This window comes from Poromitra crassiceps, assembly GCF_964638095.1.
Source record: "Poromitra crassiceps genome assembly, chromosome: 19".
NCBI classification, from domain to species: domain Eukaryota; kingdom Metazoa; phylum Chordata; class Actinopteri; order Beryciformes; family Melamphaidae; genus Poromitra; species Poromitra crassiceps.
This window is the reverse complement of record NC_139646.1, coordinates 27,761,162-27,773,661: the sequence shown is the minus strand read 5'-3', so window position 1 is coordinate 27,773,661 and position 12,500 is coordinate 27,761,162. Positions and strand designations below refer to the sequence as shown.

Sequence of the window (12,500 nt, the reverse complement as noted above, 5' to 3'; positions counted from 1 at the left end):
AACCGTTCAAAGTCACCAAAAACACACATTTTGAACAGCAGCAAAAAGCTCTATGTACATGTTATATATATTATTATAAAATGGCTCTCTCAAATCAAGCAATCTGATTGGTTCACAGCCATTGTATAATTCCAGTAACCGAGTTCAATAACCCATGGCCATGGGTTATTGGTTGCCATGGCAACTCTCTTACTAAGAGAGTAATAATAAGGCTTACCTCAAATGACAACGTAGGAAAAAAAAATGGCAGAGACAGCTGTCAGATCCTTGTGAATCGATCTTCGCTTATAACTTTACTAATACTTCGCAGAAAATGATGTTTTGTACAAGAATAGATGCGGGCTAATGTCTTCTTTGCAAAAGAAAGGCTGTTAACTCCGCATTTAACCCCGCATTTAACCCCGTAACGTTAGTTGGTGTCGGGCAAGCCCTGAGAATGCAACGCTGCGCTCGAGCTGCCTGGGTTTCCAGAAAGCTCTCAGCCAAGCGCCAGGATTGGCCAATGTCAACTTCAGTCTCCAGAACGATCCAATCAAATCACCCGCAGGTCTATCTTCTTGCTAGAGGTCCCGCCTTACAGTAGTGTTTCAACTGACTCTCAGAATACCATGCCAGTCGGACTTATAGTGTTATTATTATTATATTATTATACTTGGAACCCTTTTATAAAAGCAATATAGCACTCGAGCAGCGTGTGTTGTGGAATATATCCCCCTGCTCAGTTGTTATCCCACTCGGCCTGCGGCCTCGTGGGATAACAACTGATCAGGGGGATATATTCACCACAACACACTTGCTCTCGTGATATATTGCTTAATTATATGTTATATATGTACATCACTCTCTGTGCAGGACTCTATCTAAGCTCTATGTACATGTTGTGACTCGGCTACTCACTCACCACGCCATGAAATAATCATCATGCATAGTTATGTGAAACGTCATTTTTGTAGTAAATCATGTTTAGAAAGTAGTTTCCGGCCACTTTTTTACTATTTTACTATCTGTTTACCTTAACAAAAAGAGTGTTTCTCTGCATTTAGTGTTAGGGTAGCATTAGGGTTAGGGTTAGGGTAGTGTTAGGGTTAGGGTTAGGGTTAGGGCTAGGCCAGTCTGCCATTTGTTTTGTTGTTATGTGACATTGGGCACATTTAGCGGGTATGTTATATTTTGCTAATACCTGTGGTATTCCAGTTTACTGATCTGATCGTTATTAAGACAACTTACCTTAACTGTGAAATAAATTTATTTGCTTTGTGTTTGGTTTTCTGCAATATTTTGCAATAAAAGTCAGGAAATTAAAGGAGTATGTCCATGAGAGTTTAATATTAAGAAATAAAGGCCTCTACTCTAATATAGGCCTGCCTCCAACAAAGGCCCGGGGCTCTCTGCGGCTCAGTAAATAAAGGCCCCGGTCACTATTAGAGGATTTATGGTACCTCATATCATATCACAATATCCCATATGATCGAATGTGGGCCCAAGACTAGCAGTAAGTGAACCCTCTGTCTGTCCTCTTGTGATGCAGGGATCACAGGTATCCTGATGAGTGCTGCAGCTCTGCCTGTGTGTCTGACCAGACCTCCCAAGCTGCTGCTGCACCCTCCTCCCATCAGCAAGGGCCACATCAAGCCTGTGCCAGGCCTGGCCCACTGCTGCAGGAAGACCAGCAAGAAGCAGGCTCGCAAGGGTAAGCAGGCCACCAATAAGCAGGCTCGCAAGGGTAAGCAGGCCAGCAAGAAGCAGGCTCGCAAGGGTAAGCAGGCCAGCAAGAAGCAGACTCACAAGGGTAAGCAGGCCAGCAAGAAGCAGCCTCACAAGGGTAAGCAGGCCAGCAAGAAGCAGACTCACAAGGGTAAGCAGGCCAGCAAGAAGCAGACTCGCAAGGGTAAGCAGGCCAGCAAGAAGCAGACTCACAAGGGTAAGCAGGCCAGCAAGAAGCAGCCTCACAAGGGTAAGCAGGCCAGCAAGAAGCAGACTCGCAAGGGTAAGCAGGCCAGCAAGAAGCAGACTCGCAAGGGTAAGCAGGCCAGCAAGAAGCAGGCTCACAAGGGTAAGCAGGCCAGCAAGAAGCAGACTCGCAAGGGTAAGCAGGCCAGCAAGAAGCAGGCTCGCAAGGGTAAGCAGGCCAGCAAGAAGCAGACTCACAAGGGTAAGCAGGCCAGCAAGAAGCAGACTCACAAGGGTAAGCAGGCCAGCAAGAAGCAGACTCACAAGGGTAAGCAGGCCAGCAAGAAGCAGGCTCGCAAGGGTAAGCAGGCCAGCAAGAAGCAGACTCACAAGGGTAAGCAGGCCAGCAAGAAGCAGACTCGCAAGGGTAAGCAGGCCAGCAAGAAGCAGACTCGCAAGGGTAAGCAGGCCAGCAAGAAGCAGGCTCACAAGGGTAAGCAGGCCAGCAAGAAGCAGACTCGCAAGGGTAAGCAGGCCAGCAAGAAGCAGGCTCGCAAGGGTAAGCAGGCCAGCAAGAAGCAGACTCACAAGGGTAAGCAGGCCAGCAAGAAGCAGACTCACAAGGGTAAGCAGGCCAGCAAGAAGCAGCCTCACAAGGGTAAGCAGGCCAGCAAGAAGCAGACTCGCAAGGGTAAGCAGGCCAGCAAGAAGCAGACTCGCAAGGGTAAGCAGGCCAGCAAGAAGCAGGCTCACAAGGGTAAGCAGGCCAGCAAGAAGCAGACTCGCAAGGGTAAGCAGGCCAGCAAGAAGCAGACTCGCAAGGGTAAGCAGGCCAGCAAGAAGCAGCCTCACAAGGGTAAGCAGGCCAGCAAGAAGCAGACTCGCAAGGGTAAGCAGGCCAGCAAGAAGCAGACTCGCAAGGGTAAGCAGGCCAGCAAGAAGCAGGCTCACAAGGGTAAGCAGGCCAGCAAGAAGCAGACTCGCAAGGGTAAGCAGGCCAGCAAGAAGCAGACTCGCAAGGGTAAGCAGGCCAGCAAGAAGCAGACTCGCAAGGGTAAGCAGGCCAGCAAGAAGCAGGCTCACAAGGGTAAGCAGGCCAGCAAGAAGCAGACTCGCAAGGGTAAGCAGGCCAGCAAGAAGCAGGCTCGCAAGGGTAAGCAGGCCAGCAAGAAGCAGACTCGCAAGGGTAAGCAGGCCAGCAAGAAGCAGGCTCACAAGGGTAAGCAGGCCAGCAAGAAGCAGGCTCGCAAGGGTAAGCAGGCCAGCAAGAAGCAGACTCGCAAGGGTAAGCAGGCCAGCAAGAAGCAGGCTCGCAAGGGTAAGCAGGCCAGCAAGAAGCAGACTCGCAAGGGTAAGCAGGCCAGCAAGAAGCAGGCTCGCAAGGGTAAGCAGGCCAGCAAGAAGCAGACTCACAAGGGTAAGCAGGCCAGCAAGAAGCAGACTCGCAAGGGTAAGCAGGCCAGCAAGAAGCAGGCTCGCAAGGGTAGGCAGGCCAGCAAGAAGCAGACTCGCAAGGGTAAGCAGGCCAGCAAGAAGCAGGCTCGCAAGGGTAAGCAGGCCAGCAAGAAGCAGGCTCACAAGGGTAAGCAGGCCAGCAAGAAGCAGGCTCACAAGGGTAAGGCTTCGTTCACACCGACGACCCAAGCCTTGCCTATGCCTTGCCTTTACCCACGCTTTTAAATAGGCGTCCGTTTTAGTCAACGAGGCTGTGTACACCGGCCGCCTGAGCGTGAACCCTGCGTGTACCCACGCTTTGCCTGTGCCTTGCCGATTTTATCGAATAGGCGAGAGTTCTATTTTCACGCCGACAAGGCGCGTGCAGGCAGGCTTTTCTGTCAAGACATGAAAGAAAAACGCGACAATATCCGTGGGAACTGGCTAAGTCAACTGAATTTCAAAATAAAATGGAGTTTCTACAACAGTATTGAGCAGAGAGAGAGAGCGAGAGAGAGATTGACGGGTGGCTATCACGTGGGGCTTTCTCCCTGTCGGCAAACAAATCTTCATGAGAGAGAATAGCGACCGAAGAAGCAAGATGGACAATGTTGTTGTGCCAGCACATATTCTTGCAAGATCACCTCTCTAAAATGTCCGACTATAGTCAGACCTGGTTATACATATCCAGCATCAATAGAACATTAAATATATCAGATTTATTTTACCTAGAGGCTACCCATGACAATTCTGGACAACACGTGAAAAAATACAGTCGGGAGAGAGGAGAGGCGCTTGTGACTCGGCTCCAGGTTCGGCGTGCAAAAGGCGTGCGGTGTGATCGCAAAAGCGTGTAACAGGTTCACGCCCAGCTCGGCGTAGGCGTGGGTTGAGGCAAGGCAAGGCGTAGCTTGTCTGTGTGAACTAAGCGTAAGCAGGCCAGCAAGAAGCAGACTTGCAAGGGTAAGCAGGCCAGCAAGAAGCAGGCTCGCAAGCGACACACCACACACACACACACACACACACACACCAGACACACACACACTAAAGCATCATCTCCTCTCCCTCTGCAGGTAAAACTCCTGAGGAGGTGGTCAAGAAGTATCTTCAGAAAGTCAAGAGTCCACCAGAAGAGGTATGAGCCGTCTTATTGTCTCTGTGGACAAACTGTCTTTTAGCCTGGTCAAAAACCATCCTGATCACATGACCACATGATCACATGACACCACTGGCAAAACAGTAATGGCGCCTATCAAAACAATTTGCAGTAGAGTTAAAGTTAGTAGAGTAAACACGGCCGTTAGTGTAGTTATTACAGAAATAGACTCAATAACAACAATTAAACAAGAGCAAGAGTCTGTACCCGCGGAGTTTCTCAGCGGAAAATATGTTTTTTTTTCTGCGTGGATTTGGATTGCATTTGGTGGCGCTGATTGGTTTAAGGAGTTGTCTGTCAAGTGAAGTACTCCCGCCCACTGAAATGGCTGTGGACAGCTAGAAGTCCAGACAGCCAGAATGTAACATCAGGTTTTTGAGCAGGATACACTCGTCTGCCTTGTGCCTAATATGGATTCCACACCCTTCCCTTCCAGGACTGTACCATCTGTATGGAGCAGTTAGGGGGTCCGTCTGGCTACAAAGGCCCAGGCGTCGGGCCTGTTTCCAGGGCGGAGTCAGTGGGGCGGCTGGCCCAGTGTGGACACCAGTACCATCTCCAGTGTCTGCTCGCCATGTATAACAATGGAAACAAGGACGGCAGGTAGGCGAGAAATCAAGAGAACGTCCCTCTTTGTTGCTTCACACCAACGCTTTAGCAAATAAGCTCTTTGAAGACGTTTACTCCAATTACATCTGACTTTATGGTCTACATCACATCACTGACCAAGATCTAAACCTCTCTCTGCTCTCCACCTCTTCCCTCCTCTCCTCTCCTCTCCTCTTCCCTCCTCTGCTCTGCTCTGCTCTCCTCTGCTCTGCTCTCCACCTCTTCCCTCCTCTGCCCTCCTCTGCTCTGCTCTCCTCTGCTCTCCACCTCTTCCCTCCTCTCCTCTGCTCTCCTCTCCTCTTCCCTCCTCTGCTCTCCTCTGCTCTCCTCTGCTCTGCTCTCCAGTCTTCAGTGTCCTACTTGTAAAACGATCTACGGCGTGAAGACGGGTAACCAGCCGGCAGGGAAGATGGAGTACCACGTCATCCCCCACTCGCTGCCGGGACATCCCGACTGCAAAACCATACGCATCATCTACAACATCCCGCCAGGCATTCAGGTAGACGGCACAGTGAGAAGCAGGGCAAACTGACCCAGAGTCAGGTAGACCGCACAGCGGCTCCATGAGAAGCAGGGCAAACTGACCCAGAGTCAGGTAGACCGCACAGCGGCCCCGTGAGAAGCAGGGCAAACTGACCCAGAGTCAGGTAGACCGCACAGCGGCCCCGTGAGAAGCAGGGCAAACTGACCCAGAGTCAGGTAGACCGCACAGCGGCCCCGTGAGAAGCAGGGCAAACTGACCCAGAGTCAGGTAGACCGCACAGCGGCCCCGTGAGAAGCAGGGCAAACTGACCCAGAGTCAGGTAGACCGCACAGCGGCCCCGTGAGAAGCAGGGCAAACTGACCCAGAGTCAGTCCACAAATGTTTCACACTCCAGGCATTGGTTTTAATCCAGTCAAATGAAACCTCTCTGTCTCTCCTCCCCCATCAGGGACCAGAGCACCCCAACCCAGGGAAGCCCTTCACCGCCAGAGGCTTCCCCCGACACTGCTACCTCCCAGACAGCCAGAACGGACGCAAGGTAAACACCAGACAGATCACCCTAACCCTAACCCCTAACACAGAGACAGATCACTGTCCATCAAGGTAAACACAGAGACAGATCACTGTCCATCAAGGTAAACACAGAGACAGATCACTGTCCATCAAGGTAAACACAGAGACAGATCACTGTCCATCAAGGTAAACACAGAGACAGATCACTGTCCATCAAGGTAAACACCAGACAGATCACTGTCCATCAAGGTAAACACCAGACAGATCACTGTCCATCAAGGTAAACACAGAGACATATCACTGTCCATCAAGGTAAACACCAGACAGATCACTGTCCATCAAGGTAAACACCAGACAGATCACTGTCCATCAAGGTAAACACCAGACAGATCACTGTCCATCAAGGTAAACACCAGACAGATCACTGTCCATCAAGGTAAACACAGAGACAGATCACTGTCCATCAGCTCTCAAATAGAGCTGCAACCATTCATTGATTAGTCGATCGACAGAAATTGTAATTTTTTTGTATAAGCGATAATCATTTAGACTCATTTATAAGAAAAAATAAAATACAATTCTCTCATTCCAGCTTCTTAAATGTGAATAGTTTCTGGTTTCTTTGCTCTTCTATGACAGTAAACTGATTCTCTTTGGCTTGTGTTGGTCAGGACAAAAGAAGACATTCATCACATTTTGATCATGTCATCTTGGCCTTTAGGGAAAAAGTGACCAACATTTTTACGACATTTTATAGAGAAAATACTCCTCAGATTAACCAATAATTGTTAGTTGCAGCCCTATTTTGGAAATGGATAAATACATTACAATACATTTACTTCTTGAGATCTTCAGATTGACCTTTTCAAAGTATTTTGTACTAAATGTCTGTGTTCCTCCTTGCCTTTACCCCTAACCTGTGTTCAGGTACTGACACTTTACCCCTAACCTGTATTCAGGTACTGACACTTTACCCCTAACCTGTATTCAGGTACTGACACTTTACTCCTAACCTGTGTTCAGGTACTGACACTTTACCCCTAACCTGTATTCAGGTACTGACACTTTACCCCTAACCTGTGTTCAGGTACTGACACTTTACCCCTAACCTGTATTCAGGTACTGACACTTTACTCCTAACCTGTATTCAGGTACTGACACTTTACCCCTAACCTGTGTTCAGGTACTGACACTTGACCCCTAACCTGTGTTCAGGTACTCAGACTGCTCCTGGTAGCGTGGGACCGCAGGTTGATCTTCTCAGTCGGTACTTCCAGCACCACGGGAGAGTCTGACACCGTCATCTGGAACGAGGTACACATGAACATTAGCTAGGCCCTCCAGCAGGAGTCCCATCCTCATGGAAAACCTGGAAAAGTCATGGAATTTTGAGACCTCTGTCCCACAAAATCGCCTCGCGTTTGGTGTGAATATAATTGGCCGAATAATTCGCCTGCAAATTATTTTGAATTTTTTTATTTGCGTTGCTCTTCGTGTGTAATGGCCTTTATTAGCATTAAACCAACCAACCCAAAACATTGTGTTTTGTCCCCTCAGGTCCACCACAAGACAGAGTTCATGTTGTTTTGTCCCCTGAAGGTCCACCACAAGACAGAGTTCATGTTGTTTTGTCCCCTGAAGGTCCACCACAAGACAGAGTTCATGTTGTTTTGTCCCCTGAAGGCCCACCACAAGACAGAGTTCATGTTGTTTTGTCCCCTGAAGGTCCACCACAAGACAGAGTTCATGTTGTTTTGTCCCCTCAAGGTCCACCACAAGACAGAGTTCATGTTGTTTTGTCCCCTGAAGGTCCACCACAAGACAGAGTTCATGTTGTTTTGTCCCCTGAAGGTCCACCACAAGACAGAGTTCATGTTGTTTTGTCCCCTGAAGGTCCACCACAAGACAGAGTTCATGTTGTTTTGTCCCCTGAAGGTCCACCACAAGACAGAGTTCATGTTGTTTTGTCCCCTCAAGGTCCACCACAAGACAGAGTTCATGTTGTTTTGTCCCCTCAGGTCCACCACAAGACAGAGTTCATGTTGTTTTGTCCCCTCAGGTCCACCACAAGACAGAGTTCATGTTGTTTTGTCCCCTCAGGTCCACCACAAGACAGAGTTCGGCTCCAATCTGACGGGCCACGGCTTCCCCGACCCCGGACACCTGGACAACGTCCTGGACGAGCTGCGAGCTCAGGGCATCACAGAGGACGACGGACTGACAGAGAAGTGAGGAGACAACGGGAGAGGACGAGAGGCAGAGGAGGACAGGAGAGGACGAGAGACGGGAAGAGGAGCAGAGGGACACAAGTGGCCTAACAATGAAAAGAAGGAGAGGTCCTGAACTGAGACAGACTCTCTGCCAGCACTTAAAGGGGTGCAGGGGGACATTTTGGGGGTACAGAAGTTTTTTGCACCCTTTTCCAAGATGTTGATTGAGTCACTGCAGGGTTTCGCCGGTCATCAATGCGAGACGTTCCAAACTTGGCACCAATGGAAGAAGCGGGTTGTGTTTAAGGGAGGCAGCAGCACAGCGAAAGAGCCAAGACAGACAGAGAGGAGGAGGCTGTCGGTTTCAGCTCACTAAATAGCTTGGTACTAAACCAGCCAGAATGAGTCGGCACAAACAACTAACGAACTACTTGAAAAACACAGAAAAAAACAAGTTGAGTCTACAGAGAGAACGAGTCACTAGGGAGACACGGGAAAGCGATAGAGCGGTCGAATGGAAAAACGGTCAGAGAAAGACGGAGAAAGACGGAGAGGTTCTGAGCGGGAGGGGGAGGGGACTCGAGGTCGAAGAGGGACAGTGTAGCAGAAAGAGAGAAAGATGGCGTAGGAATGTAGCGTAGGATAGCAGTAGGGTCAGAATGAACTTGTGCAGTGGTACTTTAGTGCTGTGGTACTTTAGGTGGTACTTTAGTGCAGTGGTACTTTAGTGCTGTGGTACTTTAGTGCTGTGGTACTTTAGTGCAGTGGTACTTTAGTGCTGTGGTACTTTAGTGCAGTGGTACTTTAGTGCAGGGGTACTTTAGTGCAGGGGTACTTTAGTGCTGTGGTACTTTAGTGCAGTGGTACTTTAGTGCAGGGGTACTTTAGTGCAGGGGTACTTTAGTGCTGTGGTACTTTAGTGCAGTGGTACTTTAGTGCTGTGGTACTTTAGTGCAGGGGTACTTTAGTGCAGGGGTACTTTAGTGCTGTGGTACTTTAGTGCAGGGGTACTTTAGTGCAGTGGTACTTTAGTGCAGTGGTACTTTAGGAAGCCGACAGCGACGAAGGCAGAGAGGAAGAAAGAAAAGATGAGAGAGAGAGATCCTGTGCTTTGCTTTGTATCAAAACCACCTGCTTCTCTGCACTCCTAGAGCAGCACTCTAGCTCCCTCTTGTGGCTGTCCAATCACAAACTGTACAAGAATGACTAGAACAAAACAAAATGGGTTTTCCTCAGTTATCCGCTTGTATTATCATTTATCATCGGTACTATCATCCTCATTTAACATCATTCTGTGTTGTTTACCTCCTAGTTTTACCTTCTTCTTTTCTCTTTCCTTGTCTCCTTGTCTCCTCTTTCCTAAACAACATGTTATATACGGCCTGACCACTTCATGTGTCATGTGACAAGGTCCAAAAGTCCTCTGGGCTTTTTTCTTTTAGTCTTACTGTTATTGAGCCACTGTGGTACCAATGAATAGACACACAGGTACCAGTATGACTTTATTCCTTTCTTTCCCCTCTCCCTTTTTTGACAGTAATACTTCAGATGGTGTGAAACTCGATGCTGTTCTGTCGACAGTGAGAAAATGATGTGAATGAAAAGTGCTGCTGACTTTTCTAAAGGAGATTAGAGATTAGAGCATTTTGAAGTGCTGGGATCTGGTTTCCAGGACGGAGAGGACGGGAGTCAGTGCGAGAACATGCCATGGCCTGCTCAACAGCATAGGACAGAAAAAAAAGATACCGGTATATATATATATATATATATATATATATATACATGTATAGATACATGTATATATACATGTATATATATACATGTATAGATACATGCTTTAATCTGGTGCAAGCATGTTTCAATCAAAGGTGAAACAACACAGATATGATGGTTTATAGTGGGACTGACTCTGCCTGCTCCATTCACTTCTTTACAACTGGCCCCAATGCAACATTTGAACGCTGTGACGTGAGTGATGTGTTACGTCCCAGTAGCTACCCACGGACAGGGCCACTCAATCCGCTCTTCCGGAACTACTCTGCCGGGACGCGATATTTTTTTTCCCATGATGGCGAAGGCTAGGGCTTAGGGTCCTTCACCAACTCCAGGAAAGGCATCACAACTGCTCTTGGATCTGATTGGCTCTCTCACTAAACAGTTAGCCACATTCTTCCACACTGGCCAGGTCCATTGGAGGAGTTAGTTCTGTCAGGCAGTATTGTGACGACTTAAGTCTTTAGATTAGTTCAATAAGTTCCCTTTTAACTAAACGACGTTTCTCTGCAAATCAGAGGAAAACAAATTCATGAAACATGAATAATATTGGACCTTTAATGAGTCTTATCGACCTCTACTGGCAACCAGAAGGAATTGCAACAACACTGACAGAAAAGGACTCCCCTCCTCTCGTTCTGTACTTCCAAACACCGATCGCAAACCCAGTCTCTGAGTTGGGTCTGTAAATGACCCCTATTACAATGTTACAAGACGTGTGTGTGTGTGTGTGTGTGTGTGCGTGCGTGTGTGTGTGTGTGTGTGTGTGTGTGTGTGCGTGCGTGAGTGTGAGAGAGAGCGAAGAGAGGATCTGTATTGTGTATGTTACAGGTATTGTCATGGTACTCCACGGGGACTCACAACAAGGTCCTTTAACTTCAATGGTAATGATGACGGTACTCCATTTACTCCTTTACTTTGTTATTTCTCAAAATATGTAATGTAGTTATTATACCTTTATGTTTTTTATATCAATTTTCTTGATCCTACCATAGAATTAAGCTTTTTTTTTTCCTTTCTTCTTTTTTCAATTTTGTACATTTATACTGTATTAATTGTGCTTTTTTCTCTCCATTTGTTACATTACTTTATTTACTTTTAACAATACTGTTAAAGACAATGTCTGTTGTTATGCTTAATCATTGACTTCATTGTGTACAGACGTTACGCTGTATTGTATCCTCTTTTCTTTGGGAAAAGGACTTTGATGGTAGACTTTTATCTGAGTGTGAAATGTAATGAATTTTTGATAGCAGGCCCAAACCCTCCCACACACACTGCCCTCCTGTGGCTCGCAGAGGGCAAGACGATACTCGCTCATGTTTCCATGTGAACCTACAGGGAGGACTTAATATGTTCTTTTAATATCACAGTTTCCTCTAGCAGTGATGACGGGTTTCTTTGCCAGCGAAAGACAGCTTTTCATTTCGAAGCAATGATAAAGTTATTGAAAAGGAATGTCATGTCATGAGCACATGAATTACTATGTACTTGCCAAATTGGATGAATGGAATCAGATTGATCTCGACCCTGATTTTCTTATTTTCTGCTCAACTATAATAAATGAACTCTAACGAGTCTAAAAGGATGTCAGTCCCCTTTACAACACCTTGGTGTTCTAATGGACAGTCAGGTGAGCAACATTATGAACCTCATATCAAGTGTCTTTGGAGGTGTTAGGCTTGGTTTAAAGACTACGCCATGTGGAGGTGTTAGGCTTGGTTTAAAGACTACGCCATGTGGGCAATGTAGCCAGCAGCTATGACTAGTAGCTCGTCGTTTCCGTTTGTAACCCGTGTGGATTTAGTCCCAGATTACCAATTCCCAAGAGGCAATATTGTCCAAGAGCATCGCCTCCAAATGTTGTCTGTGTACAATGGCCTTTGATTCTTCATATTGTCTTCTTTTTCTTAAGGGGGGGGGGGGGGGGGGGGCTCTGTCACATGATGCTGGGGGCGGGGCCCGGCACGTGTGATATGAAAAGCAAAATGTGTAAATAGTGCAAAAACAATTGCTGGATTATGAATGATTAATACCTGAAAAAAATAAAGAGTTGAATGAAACTTGTCTGTGTTGGAAGCCTGTTTCTGTTTCTGTCACCTGCTAAAATACTTTTTTCTTTGTGTTTTACATTTTCTTCTCATTATGACTAATTATGAGATACTTAGTCAGAATTATGAGATACAGTCTCTTATAATTATGAGATACTAAATCATACAAAGTAATAATGGAATAAGCACCGTTTTCTTTATAAATATGGCTTATCTCAAAATGATGTATAGAGCTGGGGCAACTACTTCATGTCTGGGAGGGAGAGAGAGGACGCTCGATTCCTAGGCTCGGCCGCTATGCGGCCTCGCCCGTCCTGCAGCTCGCCAAGCTGGCCCTGCAGCTCGCATTCGCAGCTCGCCCGCTGCACGGCCTTGACCAC

General features: G+C 47.3%; 1 protein-coding gene across 1 annotated transcript in view; it reads left to right on the top strand.

The window, feature by feature from the left end:
• The window catches only part of LOC310794013 (E3 ubiquitin-protein ligase DTX4-like), a 29,346-nt gene extending 17,379 nt beyond the window's left edge, over nucleotides 1–11,967 (top strand). Inside the window, exons 5-11 of the mRNA XM_083655882.1 lie at nucleotides 1,529–1,690; nucleotides 4,398–4,459; nucleotides 4,917–5,083; nucleotides 5,435–5,588; nucleotides 6,022–6,111; nucleotides 7,302–7,400; nucleotides 8,187–11,967. Coding sequence (XP_083512008.1) covers nucleotides 1,529–1,690; nucleotides 4,398–4,459; nucleotides 4,917–5,083; nucleotides 5,435–5,588; nucleotides 6,022–6,111; nucleotides 7,302–7,400; nucleotides 8,187–8,318 — 866 coding nt within the window. The 3' untranslated portion in view covers nucleotides 8,319–11,967. The remainder of the gene's footprint in view (nucleotides 1–1,528; nucleotides 1,691–4,397; nucleotides 4,460–4,916; nucleotides 5,084–5,434; nucleotides 5,589–6,021; nucleotides 6,112–7,301; nucleotides 7,401–8,186) is intronic.
• Nucleotides 11,968–12,500: the final 533 nt, after the last annotated feature.